Source organism: Elgaria multicarinata, chromosome 5 (assembly GCF_023053635.1).
Source record: "Elgaria multicarinata webbii isolate HBS135686 ecotype San Diego chromosome 5, rElgMul1.1.pri, whole genome shotgun sequence".
NCBI classification, from domain to species: domain Eukaryota; kingdom Metazoa; phylum Chordata; class Lepidosauria; order Squamata; family Anguidae; genus Elgaria; species Elgaria multicarinata.
This window is the reverse complement of record NC_086175.1, coordinates 65,573,316-65,596,154: the sequence shown is the minus strand read 5'-3', so window position 1 is coordinate 65,596,154 and position 22,839 is coordinate 65,573,316. Positions and strand designations below refer to the sequence as shown.

Below are 22,839 nucleotides of genomic sequence, written 5' to 3'. Positions count from 1 at the left end.
AAGACTGCGTGGCACACAGAGCTCTGCCTCCAACACCACTCTGCCAATCTCTGCCCAACAGCACCTGCCCCTGAGGTGGCCACTTCACTCTGACTAATGGTGGAGCAAACCCCAAACATTGTTCATTACAAACGTACATACAGAGACTTCTCTCCAGAGACCAATGATTTTATTCTAGGAGCAAATCAGTCTACCAGATATAAAACAATAATATCTTCTCTTTCAGAATAATATTATTAGGGGGAAATGTTGGCTACACGTGCACAAATGAGATAACAGTATTATATTTGATATAAAAAAATAAAATGACATACAGCTTTGTCATGCTAACATACGTGGATGCTTGCCTGCTGGTCCTACCTGCAACACAGTTGTACTGTTCAAGATCACTAAGAGGGTGCTGGTTGAAGACAGCACTGTTATTATGCATGTTTCAACAAAAAAAGTGGAGGCACAGCAGGATGGTTCCACCCTGAACCAGCAGAGCACAGCATGAATTTTAGCTGCCAAGGTGCAAACAACTGTCAACACTGTGGTAGTGAAAGCTGGACTTTATTATTGTTAATTGATTTGTTTCAGTATATTAAGATGCTTAAAAATTCTTACTTCATTTACCTTCATAGTAACCCTGCGAGTTAGGCTAGTGTTGGGTCTGGGAGTGGGAAACTCTAGCTCAAATCCCTGCCCAGGGATTTGAACTCTAGTTCAAATCCCTAAAATTTGCTAGGTGGCCTTGGGCAAATGTCTCTGATATATCTCGCAGAGTGAATGGAGGCTAAGACTGGGCCCCTATGCACACTTTCCTGGGAGTAAACTCCCTTGAACACATAAGGACTTGCTTTTGAGTAAATATATACAGAATTGCTCTGTAAATCACCACTGGGCAACTTGGATGAACATGGAAATACAGAAGGTAGTAAATAGCTAAAGATAATGACTTGTTCAAAGCCCACCTAATCAGCTTTTGCAGCTAACTGGACTTTGTACCAGGTTCATCCCTGTTATTGAAACCCAGCTTGCCAACCTGGCCCCTGCTTTTACGATCTAATTTCAGTTTAAAATAACAATTCTAGCAATCAATCCATTTCTTTTCTTTCATTTTAAGGAGTTTGATTTGACAGAAATATTTGGAAATATTTATATAAAATAGCAGATATTGCTCCTCAGACATCGCTAACACTTACTTTCAATGACTTAAAACTTGCTTAATTACTGCTAATATGGCATTCCCATTGTACCTCTCTGCTGGAGCTTTCTCAGCACTGTACAAAGCAGACACACAATTAATCAAGCCAATCAAATGAGACAACAAAAAAGCAAACCTAAAACCAGTTTTTAGGCTGCCTTTTGGAAAGAGAAAACAGCTACAGCACTTTGAAGGATGATTTGGCAGAGTTGTGCTGAATGTCTGAATTAAGCAACTACATTCTTTTTCACATTCCGCTCTGGATCCAGAAGCCCCCAGTTTCAATCTAGACAATTGGGATGAGATTGTATCAAATGTAATATGGAGAAACTTGGCACTGGGGGAAGAAGTCCAGTCTGTACAATGCTTTAACACACAGCCTAACTCAGGATGCCTATTCCATTGATCTATTAAGTCCTATTTCCATTTATTTATGCTCCTGGCCTGAAATAGAGAGTTCCTTGGGGTGTCCACTTTGTCATCACATTGTTTCACGACTTGGTGAGGCTCCCTGGGAAAAGGTTTATGAACCTCCACTCTAAAGTCAATGCCCTGGGAAGCATATTGTCCAGAAGGGAGGGCATCTGTCATGATCACCCACCATTCCAATTATCTTTACACTGTCTGAACAATCAAACCAGTATCGCAACAGCTTGCTTGGGCAATACAGCTCCTGACAAGCAGAAGGGTAACTGGAGATCCTTGTTGTTGTTTATTCGTTCAATCGCTTCCGACTCTTCGTGACTTCATGGACCAAAATTACTGTGTTGCATAAGTCTACAACCATTTGTTCAGTCATACTGCTAGTCATATGCCTAACTAGGCATTCCCCCTTCAACAGTCAAGGTCTCGAAGGGAGTGACCGCTGGCTTTATGTAGTACTTCCTTGACATCAGAAACCTGCTCTAGGCATTGGAAGAAACACTCTGGTGGGCATTTCCATTCTGGGATTCATTTGCCTTGTAACTGGCCTGTGTGTCATTTTCCGTGTCCTCTGGTGATTTCAAGTCTGCCTTTTCCACAGAGGTGCTAGACGCAAGAGGTTTGCAGACATAGCAAAATAACTTGAAACACAGCACCAGTCCTTCTGAAATATTGGATGAAAAAAGCTTTTTGCACGGGTGGCAAAACTGGTAGAACACAAGCATAAAAAGGACAGCTATGCAATAGCCAATCAGCAGCTGCAAGAACAGCATCGGGGCGCATATGTACGTGTAGACGTCTGTCTTGTAGAGATACCACATCAGCAAGAGAAAAGCATTCTCCAGGAACCTCAGGATGTAATACAAAGCCAATCTGCACCAGTTTTGGGATTTGTCAATTAAATCCGAATCGTTAAGCTTGAGCTGCACGGCTGACCAGCAAAACATATTGATACCAGCATAGAGGAAAGTGAGAAGGCATAAGACAATGGTGGTGCCCACTTTGCTCAAAGCCTTCTCGATATTTTCTGGCAAAGTGCACTTGCTTTGCCAGAAGAGAATCCACGGGTGGAAAAAAAATGCAAAGACATTCACAAGCACCACAGGCAAGGTCCAGATCTGAAGGACTGAACTGAAGAGGACAAGGACGATCACCCGGGTAGCGATCTCAAAGCTTCTCCAGAGGAAGATGCAGAGGTAGGCAGCAGGTTTCACACTGACATCATAATCGTCATACTTGATCTTAATGGCCAGGATGTTGCAGCGCAGCGCGCCATAGACAATCGACAGGAGAGAAAGGGCCATGAAGATACCTGAGAAAAGAAAACGCCATCAGAGCTGCCCGAACGCGGCACTGTCCAGAAAGCATCCAATGGCAAGATCATGCTTCCATGGGAAAGAACTCGAGTGGCACCAAACTGAGGCAGCTTCTGTTGTCTTCGCAAATGCTATCACACAACACTTTCCCCCAAGCCTAATGGCCTAAAACATTTTACTTGGAAATGCTGGCAAATAGGTTTGGGGACTCAAATGTATGCATGCTTTTTACCACTGAGCTGAAAGCTTTCCTGAACCATTACGTTCACAATGGGAGGACAGGGGCTTCAGCTAAGCCTAGCACATACCAGCACTTTAGGACTCAGGAGAAGCCCCATCATTATCATCATCATCATTCAGGAGAGACCTTGAAACCTTCACATACAGCTGAACTTGCTTTCAGAATTCCCATGACTGAAAACCCTGACAAGGCAGGCTTTGCGATCATGAGAACCCTTAAGTGTGTTCAGCTGAACGTGTTTACAAAACCCTCTTCAGACTTTTTGTGCTCAGTACACAAAGGTCTAATTGGGTACCAGCTGCATGTGGACACTGGGCTTACATGTGTGCTCACATCCAGCTCCACACTTTAGCCCTACACACAAACAGGCAAATGTTTGCATAGAGCTTGTGACTCTCCCCCAAATCATCACCTGCATCCATTTGATTTAAAAAAGGCTCCCATGGGCTCCAATTGGAGGGATTTTTCAAGCGTAATTGCTGTGGTGGGGAAGTGTGTGTGTGTGTGTGTTTGTCTGTGTGTGAAAGAATGAGAATGGGGGAGTTTGTGGATGGATGGATTGATGGATGTGAATAGCGGTGGTTTTGGCCCCACTAACCATATTTGTCTTTAGCTCTGCTGGCATGCAGCTCCAGAAAGTTACCTATAAGGTGCTGTGGCCCTTGAGGTGAAAAGGGTTCCCCAGCCATTTTAACTATAAGCATTTCATGATTCACAAGTCAATACTGTAGCTTTATCATTAAACTAAAATAAAATGATAGCTACTCATTACATCTGAGCCTCAGGTAGGCAATGACCAAGGACTTTCTGGGATGCTTCCAACCTTATGTTTGCCAAAAAGATGACTGCTGTAAGTCACTTCCATATCTCCAGGCAATTTTTAATATTTTATTTCAGAGAGTAATAACATGTCGGCTGACTTCCTGGGACTCAAGCTACAAGTGACAGTTGCATGATACTTTCCCCAGTATGCTGCTTTTTTAGGCATAACAGCACCAGATGCTGCAATGGAGTGTGGGGAGAGCATGGCGGGAGAGGCTGCTTCGCCCTTTCCCTCCCAGCCATTTGAGGAATGGTTAATCAACATTTTCTCACTCACCGCTTCCCCCCCACCTCACACTTTTGACAGCAGCCGGTCAGGCTGCTTTGCATTAAAAAGGCAACCCACTGTAGGAAAGTGTCACACAACTGCCATCACAGCGTAGTCTAAGCCTCACAGGCCTGCAAAAACGGCCACCATTTGGAAAGGGCGTTGCACATTCATTGGACATTTGCAAGATGGCTGTGTGCACTGACCTATTCTGCAAGAGATTTGCAGGCTGGGAAGTCAGACGCTGAAAGCATAACATGAGAAAGATCCTTCATTGGTCCTGCCGTTCTACATGCTACAAATTTTGTTTTCTTTATTTGCATTAGGCAATCATTTCTTTTTACCACAATTGGTAGAAATGAATGAAATACAGAATTTGATTTTACTTGTGCCAAAGAATAAATGTGATCATCTCAAATTACTCAATTTGGAGGATTGATTCTGAAATCAGTGTGGTTGCAAATTCAATCTTCAATTAGTTCCGTTAGTAAATGCAGCCGAGAGGTGCGTGCAGAGATCCTATGGAAAGATTCTGCAAGTGCAATGGGAATCCCAGCACATTCACAGATTATGTCCATTCACAGGAGAGAATAGGAAGCCCCTGTATGTGCAGCAGCCTTCCCCAACCTGGCATGCTCCAGATGTATTTGAATGTAATGTATTTTAAACTAATACTGGACTTGTTCCAACCCACTTCTTTCACTGATACCTTTCAAGAGGTAGTTTGCTGTGTTATTTTCCCATAGCTCTTTCAGGTGAAGATTATTTTAAAAGATGGCTTACATTATTATTTATTTACTAAATAAATAAATAAATACAGCACACCTTATTTGCCTATATATACTTATTGCCGAGAGAGAGAGAGAGAGAGAGAGAGAGAGAGAGTGATATTGAGGCCTTAGCTAGACCTAAGGATTATCCCAGGCAAATGGAGGGGTCGTCCTTGCCTGCTCCCAGGATCCCCTGTGTGTCATTTGGATGCACAGGGATGATCCCGGGACAACCCCGGGATATATGCCTGGTCTAGCCATGGCCTGAGATTCTTTTATCCTGTTTAAATTGTTTTTAACTTTGTATGCCTCCTAGGGTATTTTGTATACAGGTGAGGTATAACTTGAATTAAAATAAAATAGTACTCAAATTATACACCACAAGAGAGAAAGAGATGCAAGGAATTAAGGGCCAATTTGGTTGGCTTGAGCCACGAGCAGTAGAGACTTCTAACAGCTCCAGCACACTGCACTTAGGTTAACCACCAGAATGGGCAAACATTTTGACTTGAGGACCATGTCTGAATATGGAAATTGTATAGTGAGAAACAAACAAACGGAGCTCAAATAAACTTGAAACCATACTTATTGTTATAGCTATACCATCATAATGATGCATTATAATAATGAAGAGGTGCAGAACCTCTTTCAGACCTAGGGCTGAATTCCATTTGGGAGAAGTTCTTGAGGGTCACATTCCTTTGGCAGGTGGAGCTGAGGGCAAAAAGGGCAGCTCCATATATAATGCGATGATCGAGGACCATACAGCCAGGCTTTCTGTCTAAGAATAAACACAACTGATGAACCAGCCCAAACTGGTGAGAAGCACCTCTTTTTCATGCCGGGCATGGGAGGTGTGGTGGTGACCTATTGAAAATGTTGCCTTCTGCCTGTCACCAACCTGTGGGATTGGGTGGATGAACTTGTAAGGCTCCCTCTGTCTCAATACTCTCCCCTGCCCGAGGTCCAGACAAGGAGATGAGGGGCTTTAACAGGTCCTGATTCATCCTCCTCTCAACTACCTTCCCCATCAGTCAGTGGGAGAGAGAGCTTAGCTCCCAGCCTCCCTCCCCTCACTGTGTGACTCAGGAAGTCATATGGGGGCATCCCAGCCTCGCGGCATCTTGCAAGACATCCAAGTCCTGTCCCAAGGCCGCTGGAGTCCCTCTCGCCTTGACCAAAGAGCTGCAATTGGTCACAATAGCTCACATTTCTTCCACAACAGAAGTAGAGATGGCATACTTAGGGTTCCTAGGTAGTCACCCAACCAGGTACTGACCAGATCCAAAACTGCTTAGCCTCTGCTAGCTTGCCATATCATGCACCTTCAGACCATGATCTGGGACCACACTCCAACACATTGTGTTCAGATTGCATGCTAAACTATTACATATTTATTGATTGATTGATTTGATTCTCACTTGCCTTTCTACCAAGAAAAATGGAACTCAAGGCAGCTTACAATCATACATAAAACTTGATTAAAACAATAATAAAACAATGCATTAAAATGCAACAAAAGCACAGCAACAACAATATTTATTTATTTATTTACTACTCAAATATGAATGACTCAGAAGGTAGCTGAAAAAGATAAGCCAAACAACGTTGCAATTTTCATGCTAGGAAATGCTTAAAAGTGTAACCAGTCAACAAAAATTAAACCAGCAAATAATCTAGACATTTTGACTGGGTCAGACGACATGATAACCAACGCCGGATTAAATAGTCAATGGTGTGTTATTGTGTCGTCTGTCGGGACTTTTTCACACCACAGTTGTTTATTTGGCCAAAATAGCCAATGCAAATAACCAACGCTATGCAAAATTGATTATTTGAGCAACTGTTGGTTATGGTGTTGTGCACCGTTGACTATTTTGTTGCACACAGTTGGTTGTTTTTGGTGACTACAGATTCTCCAGGCAAGAGTGGCCAAAGCAGTGGCTGCCGCTCTAGTCCAGTCAGCAGAACTTGCGGTGGCTGATGGGATACCAGTGGGAAGACTGAGGGTGGGGGATGTGTCAATCAAACACACTGTTAACTAATTGTCAACTCAACTCTGGCCTTAATCTACACCACGGTTGATTTTAATCAAGTTGTGTGGTTGATAATCAACCGTGGAGTTCATCTTGGTTTCTGAAAGAAAGTGCTTCGAACACGTTGGTTGCCTTGTAAAGAATAAGAGGTCCATTTTACAAATTACATGGCAGTTGAGAACCATATTGCAGTTTATTTGGAAGTGCCTAAATGTGGATACATGAGTGACACATGGGTCTGCTTTCTGAGTCTCTAAACCAAGGGTTGGCAACTTATGGCCCTCCAGATTTGGCCTACAACTCCTATTGGTTGTAGGCCACCATTGGTTATGGTGGCTAGAGCTGATAGGAACTAAAGGCTCAAACATCTCCCCATCCGTGCTGTATGTAACATGCAAAGGGAGAATTTGCCCACCACCCCACCCCACCCCAGTACTACCAGCAAGATATGCGAATTTCAAATCTAGTGAAAGTCATGCATCTTGTCACAGGAGAGATGCACAAGTTCCCACTTTAGATTTACCTTAGAAAAGACGAGCAGCGCATGAGTCGCTGCACCTTCCCTTTATGTGCTTCAACCATTACACGCAGATCTACTTACACTGTCCTGGAGGAAAAGGACGGCGGATCACGTGGCTCACCACTGCTCCCCCATTTATTTCAATTCAGTACTTAGCAACCACTTGTCTGTGGCCCTCAATGAGTTTGGTTCATTAACCCCTTGAAAGGTCATGTTCACTGACATATTACAGGCTCTTTCAGTGTACTCATGAGGTTTTAATATCTTTTTTTATTTTTAAATCAATTAATCTTTGGACATGAGTTTGAAAGTGATCTAGTTAATTTAGAATGTCCAAGTAACCTGCTAATACAATTCCCGGCACGTATTTCTTGTAGATATGGATGTCTTCAAGCCGTTCTGTTGAATTAATTTTCTCATAGTGTGACAAGAAGCTGTCCATGTATCCAAATCCCCCAATATGTAACTGACTACTGGGCCTGAGCTGACCATTTTGTATACATTTGTGCTGCGAAACTGCCTTTGCCTGCTTCCCACAGCAACATTTTTAGCAGCTCCTTCATCAAAAATCCCTGCAAGAGAATAGTCTAAACATTATCCCATACAGACCAATCATGATGATGACACCTCCTGTTACAGCGAGAATAGGGAACTTCTGGTCCATGGACCCTCCATGGATTCCCTGGCTCCAATCCCTGTCCCCAGGAGGAATCTGCAATCGGATATAAGAGCAGGGACTTGGGCAGCAGGGAACTCAGCTGGCACTGAAGGAGTTGCGGCTTCATCTGTGTGCCACCTTCCCCCATTGGGAAGGACATCATGTGGGTGCAGCTGGAGCACTCTTCTGAGTGCCAACTCAGTTAGGGTGGCTTCACTGTGTGCAAACTTTCATCTGATGAGAGAAGCACTGTGTGCAGTGAAGCTGGATTCTGGCTAATGAGCCAGGTAGATCATCCACTCAGTGCATCATCTAGGAAGCAAATGACGTCAAGGAACGTGGCCACATCCCCTAGCATCATCCAGCATAAGGATGATGCTAGGGAGGGGGTCATCTGCCCTCCCCCCAAATTTAGTTCCTCACCCCTGCTTTACAGGAAGGTTGGAATTTGCTTTGGGATGGAAAAAACAAAAACAAATCAATGACATGATTAAATGGGAAGGGGGGGCAGGAATTAAACTAATCCTATCCATGGTCTTGTCTATACCAGCCCTATATCCCAGGGTCATCCCTGGATCATCCCTGTGTGTCCAAATGATGCACAGGGGATCCCAGGGACAACCCGGGATGACCAGACACTTTCCCTGGGATATTGGGGACTGCGGAAAACCTGATTTTTCAATGGTTCCAGGACCATCCTGAGGAGTGCAGGGCATGTGGCCGCTGCTCCTGGGTCGTCCCTTCCTCCCTGCAAGTAATGAGGCACTTAAAATGGGCATGAAACAGTGCAGGGGCAGTCCATGCCCATCATGGGTGGGGAGCAGGTTTGGTTTTTTTGGGGGGGAGGTTGAACTCCCTTTTTTGGAGGAGTGCAATTGCACTCCTTCTGTTGCTGGGGGGGGGGGAAATGGCGGACGCAATGTCCTCTTACCTTCCGAGACATCGTGCGGTCATCAAGACAGTGGGGGAGGATTACAGAAGCAGGTAAGTCTGCAATCCTCCCCTCTCCCTACGGTGTAGACATGCCCATAGTCAGAACACACTCTCAGCCCTGCTTCCTTACATTTGCCCCAGGAAGCTCATCAAGCCTATCAAGTTCAGCTGCACCCTTCCTCTCTCGGGCCCAGCTTCTCAGCAGCTCTACAGGGTATGTGTGTAGGAAGAGTCTCTTGCTTCAGTCTTTTCCTTGTCCCTTCTTTGCTAACTTCGGATTTGGATACTCATCTGAATTTTGGATGACTGTCTGTGCCTTTTGATGATTTGCTCTTGATCAGCATTCTCAATGACATCTGAGGTACCTATATTTAGTTTCCAATCTGAACAAGAGGGGTTGTATTCCTCTCTGGAGGCAGGGAGGGGGTGGGATACTGATCCTACAAAGCAGCAGCAGGGCCAAAGCTGTGCAGGACACTATTTGAGAGGATAAGATGTTGCTGATATCCCACCTGGACTAATGACCAGGGCCATCCCAAAACATTTTGCTTCCTGACGCAGAATGGCAAATGATGTCAAGGTGCATAGTACCCAAGGCTGGCCAAATTACTTTGGCACCTGGGACAGAAAGCCCACAGGCACCTCTCCCTGCGAGTAAAAAAATGCAAGAATGACAAATTACATAACTTAACCATTTGCTACCTTTTCATGACACTCCAAATCAGCTGCTTGAGGCAGCAGCCTCACTCTCTCAAATAGTAGGGCCAGCCCTGCTAATAACCTGGTATACATTCAAGAAATACCTCTTATGGAGCTTTCTGGGTTAAGTATCACTAGTCCAGCTTTTACCATTACATTCAGTATTTTCCGAATGGTAGTTATTCTTTCCTATGTACACATGTGGGCTCTCTCCACACATTTGAATGCACTCACTTAGGTTGTGGAAGAACCCTGCTGCTCTCCACCTCCTTGGGCGTTCATAGAAACCCACCAACATCCAGAAAGGGTTAAGATTTCCTATAAATATGCTCCCCACAACCAACCTCCAACTATCTGGAATTAGAGATGAGGACAGGCTGTATGACTTCCACATAGGCTTGAGCTTCAGTGCTTCTACTTCTAGAAATAAGCTTTGGGAAAACTTTATATGCCTATAATGTGTAAAATAGTTGTTTTAAATGGATATTGTCTGTTTCTGTTTGTATTTTATCCTTTTTATAGTTTTAAATTTTGTATATTTGTTTTTAACGTTCACTGTTTTTAACTTTTGTAAACCATCCAGAGAACTTTGGCTATGGGGTGGTATAGAAATGTAAATAATAATAATAATAATAATAATAATAATAATAATAATAATAATAGAATGGTTATCAGCTTCTTATAACCAGCCATATTAGAGGGATTCCACACGTCGTACTGAGGCCGCTTCCATGCGCCCCCAGTGCACCCCCAAAGCGATCGTGTAGCTTGCCTGGAGAAGAGACGAGGAAGAGGTGTCCTTGCCGCCGCCACCCACCCACCCACCCCCTCGCCAGCCGGAAGCGCCCTCAGTACGACGTGTAGAATCCCCCTAAGACTTAGCAAAAACAAACACCCCCTGCTGCGTAATGATTTTTCCAGCATCGGGTTTCCTTATAATCCAGTAAGGGAGAAGATTTAGCTATTACTAGCCCATGATCCCCATCTCAAAACACTCGCCCAAATTAGGAATAGTAAAAATTAAACATACTTCTAGCTGCCGTGATCTCCTGCTGCAGGACACAGATGTACAGCTGAAGCGTCAGTTGCGGTGCAGAGCCCAGGAAAGCTTGGATCACTGACGCCCGGCTAAATGCAGACCGGTGGGTAAAGAGCTTGCCCTCTGCCTGGCCCACTTCCTTCTCAACCTCTTCCGAACGTCCATCTTTTGGCATCTGCCTCTTCTTGGTGATGCTGACATAAGGCTCTTCCACTCTGCCTGCATTAAAGTAAATACAAAAGACTTCCACGCACCTGGAGGGAAATAAGCAAGAGAAGCTATCACACAAATTAAATTCTGCTGAAATCTCATAATGGATTTCAATCGTTTTTTTTAATGAAATAGCTGTTGATCTCTCTAACTGCAGCCAAGGCATGATTCAATGCTCACTGACTGAGGATCCCCTAGTGCGGGGCCAGGAATGTGCATGTGCCCAATTTATATTTTCTTTTTCTCTCTTTTTTGTAGGAAGACCACATTTACCAGATTACGTGCTACAGCTCATCATATATCTCACATGTGCACAGTAGGGGACATGCACATTTGCTCCCCTGCTGTGTGTACAGGATCTCTAGAAGGTGAGCAGGTGAACCAGCCCTTTAATCTAATCTTACGAGTCTCAAAATTATATAATCATATTCAGAAAGGATTAGTACAAGAAAACATCCCAGATAGCTCCCTGACCAACTCTTTCTTGAAAAACATCTAAGGAAATGCATTCCACAGCTCTCCAGGAAGTGTATTTTTTAAAAATAAAATGGACTCAAGTTATGGAAAGCCAGATTCCAGCTAGACATCAGGAAAAACTTCCTGATTGTTAGACCAGTATGACAATGGAACCAGTTACCTAGGGAGGTCGTGGGTTCTCCCACACTAAAGACATTCAAGAGGCATCTGGACAGCCATCTGTCAGGGATGCTTTAAGGGGGATTCCTGTATTGAACAGGGGGTTGGACTCAATGGCCTTGTAGGCCCCTTCCTGCTCTACTATTATATAATAATAATAATAATAATAATAATAATAATAATAGATGTGTACACTTCATGGCTATCTCACACAACTGGCTTTCTCCACTGTAGGCACATATGTCCTAGAGAGAGTCGTTTGACTAAGGCCACCGATTGAGTTTATGCCCAATCTGAATTGAGGACTTATTCCCCACACACAGTATCTAGAGCATTTGGAAGCTGCTACCAAAGGTCTCACACCAGGCACAATCATTTGTAGCCACCTGTTTGGGAATTCTTAGCTTGATTCCTTCCTTTCCTCTCCCCAATTCTTGCCCCTTCTTTCCTTTTCATGCACACCATGTACTAAGTCAGCAACACGTGGCCCTCCAGATGTTGTTGGACTGCAGTTCCCATCAACCCTCAATATTGGCTATGCTGGCTAGGGCTCATGGGACTTGTAGGCCAAAACAACTGGAGGGCCACTAGTTGCCCAGCCCTGTGTTAGGGGGTTGGTATATTCACCAAGCTGTGTTTCTCTCTGGTGACCCATAGGTGTGTCTCTGTGTATTGTGGGGTAACATCTGTAATCGAGACTTAGTCATACTTAGCATAGACTCAATAAAATCAATAGAACTGAAGTGATGACTAACTTTACTCCTGTAGATTTCAGTGGTTCTGCTCTAAATATGACTAAATCTAGATCCAACCCATGGCCTGTAATTTTTGTCTTGAATGGTAGTTTGAGCTACTTCCCCCAATGTTAGAAATAGCCTCCCCACCTCACTTTGTTGAGAAACAGCGCACACATCTGCTGGGTGCTGCCACACATTTGGTAAAGGTCCTTTCCCTCCCATATTCATAGTTACACATGGAGACTTGTGAGTTCATGTGTGGGCAGGAACAATGATGGAGCAACAAGGGAGAGCATGGAGAAGGCCCTTTCCTTCATCCCCACCAACTGAACTTCCCTCAGACAAAGGCCTCAAAAGCTGAGCAATGTTCTTTGGGGGCTTACCTGCGGGGAGGTAAAGCCTGGAATACCCTCATCTAGGTCTGTTTAGAGCAGGGGTGGGCAACGACTCCCATCAGCCTCAGCCAGCATAGGGAATGTGAGGGATCATGGTAGTTGTAGTCCAAAACATCGGAAGGGCCACAAATTGCCTGTGCCCGGATTAGGGCTTTAAAGGCTAATGTGATGCCAACACCTTGAACTGATCCCAGTAACAACTTGACAGTTAGTGAAGTTTAAATAAAACTGGCCATTCTGCTAGCCTACGGTATCAATCTGGCAGCATCTTTTGGGATCTACTGAAGTTTCCAGACTCTGATGGAACCAAGCTTCAATACTAGAAAAGTTTAGAACCCTTTTAAACAATTGGATTCCATTAACATTTGTGAATGTTTTTCCCCCTTAAAGGTGCCTGAAAACCTGCTGTACTTGATAAGACATTGCAATCTAGTAAAAATATATGAGACTTGAAAGTGAGAATTGCAAGTCCTGCCTTTGATAACATTGCCTCTGGAATGATGCAATATCTGGGTGAATATTTTGTAAAAACAAAAATCAAAGAGATTCCTACAGTGTTGACATTATAACAAAAATAACAAGTTATGTCAGTTAGCTTCCCAGGAGCTTCACGATTCAAACACAACAGAAAGAAGCATTTTAGTGCAACCCACAAGAAACCCACAGTCGCTGCTCTGACCATGTAACTCCACTTCTGAAATCTCTTCATTGGCTTCCAATTCACTTCAGAATCCAATATAAACTTCCCCTGTTGACCTACAAAGCTTTTCACTGTCTAGCTCCTTCCTATCTCTCCTCTCTCATCTCACACTATTGCCCCGCTCGTGCTCTTCGCTCCTCTGATGCCATGTTCCTCGCCTGCCCAAGGGTCTCTACTTCCCTTGCTCGGCTTCGTCCATTTTCTTCTGCTGCCCCTTATGCCTGGAACGCTCTTCCAGAACATTTGAGAACTACAAGTTCAACTGCAGCTTTTAAAGCTCAGCTAAAAACGTTTCTTTTTCCTAAAGCTTTTAAAACTTGATTTTGTTCTGACTTTATACTGTTAGTTTTACCCTACCCTGTGCCTGTTTACCCTACCCTGTGCCTGTTTGCATTCTCTTCCCCTCCTTATTGTTTTATTATGATTTTATTAGAATGTAAGCCTATGCGGCAGGGTCTTGCTATTTACTGTTTTACTCTGTACAGCACCATGTACATTGATGGCGCAAATAAATAATAATAATAATAATAACAGTGCAATCCTACACAGAAGTAAGTCCTATTGAGTTTACTTCCAGATAAATGAGTACAAAGGAATACAGCTTCAGTTCTCTCACACAGACTTTAAAGCTCAGTCTTGTTTATTGCTTCAGATATTTTGGTATAAGCCAATATTTTCTCAATATTAGCTCTCACTACTTTCTTTCAGTTGAAGCTGGTGGCTCTGATATCAGTGGGGTGGTGAATCCATTCTGGGTTTCAGACAGAGCCAGCCAGGACCCTAAAGGAGCTGTCGAGGCATCTTGGATAGCTCAGAGTTCTGACTGAAGTCTGGAGCAAATTCACTGCCCCATTGACATCGGAGCCCCCAGCCCCCACTGTTCCCATCCTCATTCATGCCTTATAGAGAAGCTTTGCAAGGCTGGAGAACATGTGGCCCTCCGGATGTTGTTGGACTGCAACTCCCATCAGCCCAAGCCAGCATAGCCAATGATGAGGGAAGACAGGCGATGCAGCCCGACAACATCCGGAGGGTCACCACATTGCCTGTCCCTGCTTTACAGAAGCACATCTTAGAGGCGCAGGCATCCTCTTTTGCCATGGTTACAGCTCACATGCAAAGCCGCAACTGTGCAGGCATTCCACATCACAGATTCAGAGGATATTATTCATAGCCCAGTTCTGTTAGCATACAGGACCACGTTCAAAGAAGGAAAAAAGAAAAGAAAAGAAAAGGGATTTCCAGGTATCCAAAAGGAGAGCAAGCCCTGATGGACACAGGGAAGGATGCAGCTCTTTACGGATGTTCCCTTCCTTAATACGTTCTTCTCTTATCATATAATTCACCATTAATTAAAGGGATCGGAAGCTGCCCGAGCCATAAAAAGGAACTCCTACCCATCAGAAGCTGCCTTCTACTAGTCAGTCCATTTAGCTCAGTATTGCAGACACTACCTGGAGTATTCCAGCCCTACCTGGAGATGCCGGGGATCGAACCTGGCCCCCTGTGCACGCAAAGCAGGTGCTCCCCCTGGATGTTCTGCCCCGGCCCTCGCGTTCTTGTGGGGCGGCGCTTTCCCGGCACAAGGGGCGCTCCCTTGGCGGAGAAGGATGGGCGCTTTCCCTGCCTGAAAGCCCCCCGCCCCGCCCCCGAGCTTGGCTCCGGCCTCAGGCTGCGGCCCCCGCGGCCCCCCCATCCACCCACCTGACCAGGGGTCCCAGCTGCAGGATGTGCAGCAGCAGCACGAGCGGCCTGTCCCTGCTGAGGTCGCGGTGGATGAAGACCAGGCTGAACTGGACCAGGACGCAGGGCAGGAGCGCGAAGAGCAGCGTCAGCGACTGCCAGATGCGGTCCCCGGCCGAGCGGTAGGTGCTGCTCAGGTACAGGGCGGCCACCGTCTCGGCCACGAAGAGGAAGAGCGAGACGAGGACGGAGCCCGGGAATTTCATCGCCTCCGGCGGCCGGCTGGCCGGCGGCTGCTCAGCGAGCTGCCGGGCAGGAGGAGGGCGGCTGCTGCTGCTGCTGCTGCTGCTGCTGCTGCTGCCGCCGCCGCCGCCCAGGCACACAGAGCCGCTGCCGTCGCCGCGGCCCCCGACAGACGCCCATCTCCCTCCGCGCGCCGGAGCGCCGCTCGCTTGGGCGGGGAGGACCCAGCGGCGCCTGCGTGAGATGGCCGCTAGAGGGCAGGCCTGGGGCTGCTGCGGCGCCGGCCGCCCAATTGGGCGAGGCGAGGCGTCGCGCCCCTCTTCGCGTTGTCTTCGCGGCGGTTTTTGCTTTCCTCCCGCCCCTGGGGTTCAGTGAGCGGTGGGTGCGTAGGGTGAATGGACGTCTGAATGCCAGGGCTCGAACCTGCCTCAAAACCGCTACGTTTTGCACGTTTTGTACTTTCCATAGTCTCAGGTTCTCGGGGTTTGACTGGCTGGTTGCGGTGAGGTGCTTGGACACAACGCTGCTCCGTACATGGGCAGAGGTACAATATTTCAGAAGACTTCACATATCCCAGGCTCTGAGTCTAGCTCAAAGGAAGTCCTGGTGTACGCCATGTTCATCTGTGCTAGCGAAAGACAAACATGTTATGTGCTTTGGCACATTGATGTGGCCATTAGCGGGGCTCCCCACCCCACTGCCTCAAGGCTCTGTGCCTCCCTGACAGTGTTTCCCTGGTGGGAAAAGTCTGCACCTGTTGAATTTTTTGCATGTCACACAGATGCCCTATGAGCTTTGTCAGAAAAAAGCTGGCAACCCTACTTACCACAATAAACAAGTAAGACTGCATACTAGGGTGAACATATTTTGGAAACCAAAAACGAGGACAACATAGTCGGCCCCCAAAGGGGCGTGCCCAGCACCAAGGGGGCGTGCCCACCCAAACATAGCCTTGGTCACTACATAACATCTTAATATTAAAATCATCTGAAATTAACTTCACTCACTCCTACTTTTGTAGGTTTTGCTGTACTTTGACGCTTTTGCTATACTCTGAGTGTTACAGTCTTCCCTTCCCTCAAATATCTTTTCTGACTATCTTCACTCATTGCAAGCTGCTGTTGTTGTTAACAGGGTTTGCTACTGGCGGACCGGATGTCTGGCTGTTTTTAATTTCAATTTTTTAAAAAAGCTTGTGTATAATTGTCACAAGTTTCTCTGCTCTAACATTAGGGTGGGTGTTGTGGCAGTGAACACTGCTTTGCCCATTCACACTTCTCACTTATAGACATTAGCTTCTCAAGGCTTGTGTGTTGGCACCACTTCGCACATCCAGACTTTGAACTCCTGTCTACTTCCTGCACAAACATGTGACTCTGAGACCCTCTTCCTAACGCCCTGCGTTTCATGCCAGCACCATGGGGCTAAGTTACAATAGATGTCTCTGGGTTGTCTGTGCAGCCTCTGTTGCCTCTCACTCTAAGTCATTGCAGACAAACCAAAGCCTCCAGCCTCAAACAATCTCTCTTTCTCTCTCCCCCACCCCAAAGTCTCCCAATGGTCCAGCTAGGCTGCACGCTTGGGCCTTGGGATATTGCTTATTGCAGGTTATTGCTTGGTCATGTCTGGTGACTCTTACATTATTATTATTGTTGTTGTTATTATTATTATATCCCACCTTTTGCCCAATACTTTAAAAACCTCTGCCACCAGCCGCCTCCACCTCCTCTCCTCCTGCACAACTTTGATGCACTCTTAAAACACTCTGCGTGGCAAGCCAGCCTCAGGGCCAAGCTACAGGTGCATCTGGGTTGCCTTCAGCCTCTCTCTGCCTTATGCCAGCCTGCCAACATTTCCAGCCTCAAATAATTCCCCCCTCTCTGCCAAAGTCTCCCAACCATCCAGCCAGGCTGTGCACTTGTACCCTGTGGCTGGGGGTAGGGCAACAGCTTATAGCTTGGTTGCATCCGGTGACTCTTGTTGTTGTTGTTGTTGTTGTTTTAAAAAAACACCCCCAGCCTCCTCTGCCTGCACCAAAACTAGATTCTGAGATACTCTTAAAAAGGCTCTCTGTGGTACAGCAGCCTCTCATGGCTCAGCTACAGCCATCTCTGAGTTGTGTCTTCAGTCTAACTCTGTCTCTAAGAGATATGCCAGCCAGCCATAGACACAAATCTATTTTTCTCTGGTATGCATTTCAAATGTTCTGCATTGCATCCCAGCAGTGCAGTCAGAGCCTAGCTCACAAGTGTACAAAGAGAAGTGGAAGGAAAATGGTAGCGAAGCAAAGCAATGATATGCCAGGTTCCAATATTCGCAGCAACAGGGCATCTGCAAAGAAGAGAGCTTCTCTCTCAACTGGCACCTTACTGTTGGTCGTGAGAGTTTTTCTCTAAAGATGACCCTTCATCGCCCATGATGTGGAAATTTGAGAAAAAGGCCTCTGGCCCATTCTGGTTTGCCCTGTGGGCTGCTTTGACTGACCTCTCCTTTCCCACATTTTGATTTGTGGATGCCTTGCCTCTGCTGAGCTCCAGGTACCTGACTGCACACCAAATCTGCAACAGGAAAGGTGCCCTGCTTGCCCAGGACTTCTTACCTAAAGACTGGAGATCCCCTTAATGCCAAGGGCTGAAACTGCTCAATGTGCAACACCCCAAAGAGGAGGTTTGACAACCTGACTCCAGCAGTTTTAAAACACAATAATTTTAAAACTTTGAACTTTAAAAAAAATTCCTTAAAAAACAATGGATGAACAGATCTGATTCATACTTGGCATGGCTAAATCTCTCCTTAAGAGCTATCATGGTGCCAACTTTCAGCCCTTTATCTTTAAAAATGACATTTTTTAAAAATAATAATTTTAAAACCTCAAACTTTTAAAAAAATCCTAAAACTCAATGGATGAACAGATCTGTTTCAAACTTGGCATAGCTAAAGTCCTTGTTAGGAGCAATCATGGTGCCAAGTTTCATCTCTTTATCTTTAAAAATAACATTTTTAAAAAATAATTTAAAAACCTAAATTTAAAAAAAAATCCTTAAAAAATCAATGGATGAACAGATAAGCTTCAAATTTGGTATGACTAAAGCCCTACCTAAGAGCTACCATTGTGCCAAGTTTCATGTCTTTATCTTTAAAAATGATGGAGTTATAAGCATTTTTGTTAATTCGCATTAGAGCTGCTCTTTGGCTGGGGAAGATTGGGAAAATCCGGATTTCCCCTTCCCCTCCTGGATTTGTCACCAAAAACCCAGAGAAATCCGGGCAAATCCAGTCATATGGCCACCCTACACATACATTCATTTTCATCACTCTCTTTCTCTGTAATATTAAGTGGTGGCTTGCGTGTGTGAAACCACCATCTCAAACCAAACACCCCAAAAAATTTTGGAGCACTGTACAGTGTACAGTGAAGCACTGTACAGTTCACATTTAGGACAAAGTTATTGAATTATGTGCCTGTGTGTATGGGGTGGTTTGTTTTAATGTACAAGAATCATTCAAACATTCTGACAGCCCCCTTCAGTCCAGAAAGCAGCATTCCAGAAAGGGCTGTACCATGTGCTATGTTTCCTAACTAGATCGGGGCCAATGACGCCCAAGCATCTGACTGGATGTATTTCTATATACCCAGCCTTTGTAGAATAGGGTGGGTGGGGAACTTCTAAGAAATCCGAAGATCAAATTTTCCAGCACACTTCTAAAATCCAGCACTCTCAGGTTTATTTTCCTCACAGGACATACAGTGCGCTTGTGCTACATCTCTGTGGATTACCCCATACTCACGGGTGGATGCCTCATTTACTAGTGGTCCTAGATCTTTGTCACCAAAATTGAATCATTGATTTTCAGATCTCTCTCTCTCTCTCTCTCTCTCTCTCTCTCTCTCTCTCTCTCTCTCTCTCTCTCGTTTATTATGTCCAAACCCAGACACACTGTGGTTAATCTTAACTATGGCTTATTGAAACAAGCTGACTTCAAACTATGGTTTCTGAAGGTGGCTTGTTTCCCTAAACCATAATTAAGATTTGCCTAAGCCACAGTTTAGGATTCAGACATAATGATCGAAAACAGAAGTGAAATCTTCTCATGACTGTCCCAGAGGAGAGGGCAGGGGATAGTGCATGAAGCTGAGGCTCATGCACATAACATTAAATCATAGTTTAGTGTTATGTATGAACCAGGTCATTGTTCAATAAATATAAAAAAGCCACAGCACATACAGTTCTGCTTTATTTGAATTAAGGCAAAATATCACATTGGTTTTATATAAATAACATGGATAAATGGCGAATTCTTCTGTCATTGCTAAGCCAATATTTTGACCACTGTTTTACAAAGCTTTTAAAAACCTATATTTTTATATGTCTCTAGTTTACAATACAAAACTAATACAATAAACACATTTTGAAACATCACAGTGTTTTAAACATTATAGTGGCAAGAGTTTTTATTTAACCTTAAGGTGCAATTCTGCAAGAGTAAGTTCATCTTGATTCTAAAGAGACTATATTATTTGCTGGCAGTGAGCACAGATCAAAGCTGAGGATACACAAGGTTCTTATTACGTATGATATGAATACGAAATGCTGAAACCAATGAACAGAGGTTACCATCCATTGTACATAACAGCAACACAAAATAGTTCTTCCTCCACTTTGCTGGTTCTTATATACATTACTTTAAGATGACTTTGTGTACACTGGTGCCAAACTGGGGCTCTGCCAATCTATGGTCTAATGTCAGTAACTCCCCATGGTCTTCAGCGACACATGGCATTTGATTCTACATCTGCTTCAGTCAATGGCAATTCAGTCAATTTCTAGTGAAATTAGCGGTGCAATACCTGATCCTCAAAGGCAATGGCTTACACATGATTTTGATTCTCAAAAATCAAGGTATACAAGATTGTGCTTAACTTCAAGCAAGTGGACATTTGCCACAAGCCAATGATTAAGTGCTTTTGTTGGTAATGTGAGGTCACTGGTACTTCTGAGAGGAGATGCTGCCAAGAGCAGCCTCAAATGCAGAATCAAACCCATTATTATTGCACCCACTTTCTCCCTGTCAGGCATTGCAACAAAGATTAAACATGGAACATAATGTTTGAGATTAGTTTCCTTCTGAATGAAACAGAAGGATTTGAGAAAACCTTCCCCGCTGTATGTATTATATAGTCATTGTATAGAAAATATATTTTGGTCTATCATTATATAACATTACTTAGGAATAACACTGCATTATAAAATATTTTTGACCAGCAAGCAGCATATTGGTTTGCAAAATAAATTTTAATTAAATCTCATAATCTGCTATATTATATTGCTAAATTCTAATTTAACTGGTAACCAAGTTCTTTCAGAGTTAGCATGTGAAAAATAGGGAATCTATATAATTTTAGAATCAGAAAGCACCACCTTTCATTCCCAAGAGCTATTGTTATATATTATAACTGTATTTTTAAAATATTGCAAAATATTACAAGACTAGGCATGCAACTGCTAAAACAATACACTCTAATATACTTCAACTTGGCTACATCTTGCCTACAGTGAATAAACACTCATAGAAATGGAATCTTTTATCACAAGATTGTTCAATAAGACAATACAGTTAAGTAAAATGTACAGATTGAAAGCAGTAGATACAACTACCGAGAAATTCAGTGCAAACAGAAATTCCTCATGTATACATGCACACGATGATGAAAGTCTGTTATGATTGATGTTGACATGTATCAAGACATTTTAACTCTTAAGTGCATTGTATGGGCTATAAATAGTCATGTGATGAAGCACAAACTGTGCTACTTAGTTGGAATATACCTAGTCACATCCCTTAAATACTGTATTGTTTCACAGGCCCTGAGTATTGCTGGCTTATGGCTTTGCATAATATGTTTTTCTCTTAGTCTAGGGTTTTTTGGTTATTTATTAAGGCTACAATCCTAAGCACATTGAACTTAGATGGATATACTTCTGAGTAAACATGCTAAAGGTTGTGCTGTAAGGCTGCCATTCTATGCTTGCTTACTTGAGAATAAGACTCATTGAGCTCAGCAGAACTCAGTGGAACTTACTTCTGAGAAAACATGCACAGGATTGCATTGTAAATTTCTTGCCCTAAATGACCCTTATACTACTACATAGGTAATCACATCTCTGCAAGAGCAGGTCAGTTCCATGGTTTGTGATGCAGGACTGAGACAGGAGATGATATACCTCCTCATAAGCACTTATTTCTTCCTTTACAGAAATATTGACTTCTAGAAGTCCAACAGATCCTGATTATGATATTTCACTTTCCTCTCTGGAGTTGGGAAATACATGCTCTGTTATATATACTAGGGTAAACCTGCTACTCTCATTCAAAAAGTATGAGGCATACAATGCAAACATCCTAAGCACCTTTTCTTTAAAAAAGGATGGCCATATGTATGGAAATCTTGCTAAGACTGATTTTACAGCCATCCTTAATTATAACTTTAAAAGCATACAGTTTGGGCCTCATTTACTTGACCACTTGTGATTGTCCCAGGAGATGTGAGATGCTGTATAACTGGACATCATGACCTGTAGATTCTTTGTTCTGCTGTAGTCAATAATTTGAATATAATACAGTATGGGGATGATTATTTGCCCTGGCAGAAAAATAAGAGTTCATACACATACCAGAAGTATTGAAATAACATGATGTAAATGAGCGGACAGTTTGCCTTTCAAATGAAATAAGTTACGTGGCACAACAGCAGAATGTAGAGAGATCAAAGAGGATCAGTGGCTTACCCATCTTCCACAAAATATTTGTCACATTTAAAAACAGAGCTGTGTCAGCTAAGACCAAACTTGTGACAACATATGTCAAGATTATAGAAAAAACAATGGGTATTTGCTAAAATGTACAAATATGCTACTGAAACAATTGCTCAGCTCTAATAATAAGAATAAGAACAACAACAATAGTAACATCAATAATATTATTGTTGTTTGATATTTTTCCTTTACAATTCTATATTTAGTTGAAATAATTTACTTTACTGTTGCTCATCAGTCTCACATAGTAATAGCCCCTTAGGGTAAAATCTAATTTCTTACACACTAGCAAACAAGACATATGCATTACAAATAGGCACACAATGTTTGGCAAAGATTAACAATCCTTTTTCTTTAAGAAAGAATAACTGAAAAAACCATTATATTATTTAAATTTCTATTTAATTAACCATATAAGCAACCTAGCACATTTAAGGACTTAACTTGGGCTGCTGCAATGCTAACACTTCTTTGAGAGTGAGTCCCATTGAACATGGTGGGACTTCCAA

General features: G+C 43.7%; 1 protein-coding gene across 1 annotated transcript; it reads right to left on the bottom strand.

The window, feature by feature from the left end:
- Positions 1-1,946: 1,946 nt before the first annotated feature.
- XK (X-linked Kx blood group antigen, Kell and VPS13A binding protein) lies at positions 1,947-15,538 on the bottom strand. The gene is made up of 3 exons (XM_063127544.1): positions 15,294-15,538; positions 10,903-11,165; positions 1,947-2,921 (listed from the first exon to the last, which is right to left on the bottom strand). The coding sequence occupies exons 1-3, from the start codon at positions 15,536-15,538 to the stop codon at positions 2,092-2,094; spliced, it is 1,338 nt and encodes a 445-aa protein (XP_062983614.1). The 3' UTR covers positions 1,947-2,091.
- Positions 15,539-22,839: the final 7,301 nt, after the last annotated feature.

Coding starts and splice junctions, on each gene's coding strand:
- XK (XM_063127544.1), bottom strand. CDS start 15,538: ATGAAATTCCCGGGCTCCGTCCTCGTCTCGCTCTTCCTCTTCGTGGCC. Junction 11,166..15,293: donor CAGCTGGGACCCCTGGTCAG/GTGGGTGGATGG, acceptor ATTTCCCTCCAG/GTGCGTGGAAGTCTTTTGTA. Junction 2,922..10,902: donor GGAGATCACGGCAGCTAGAA/GTATGTTTAATT, acceptor TTCTTTTCTCAG/GTATCTTCATGGCCCTTTCT.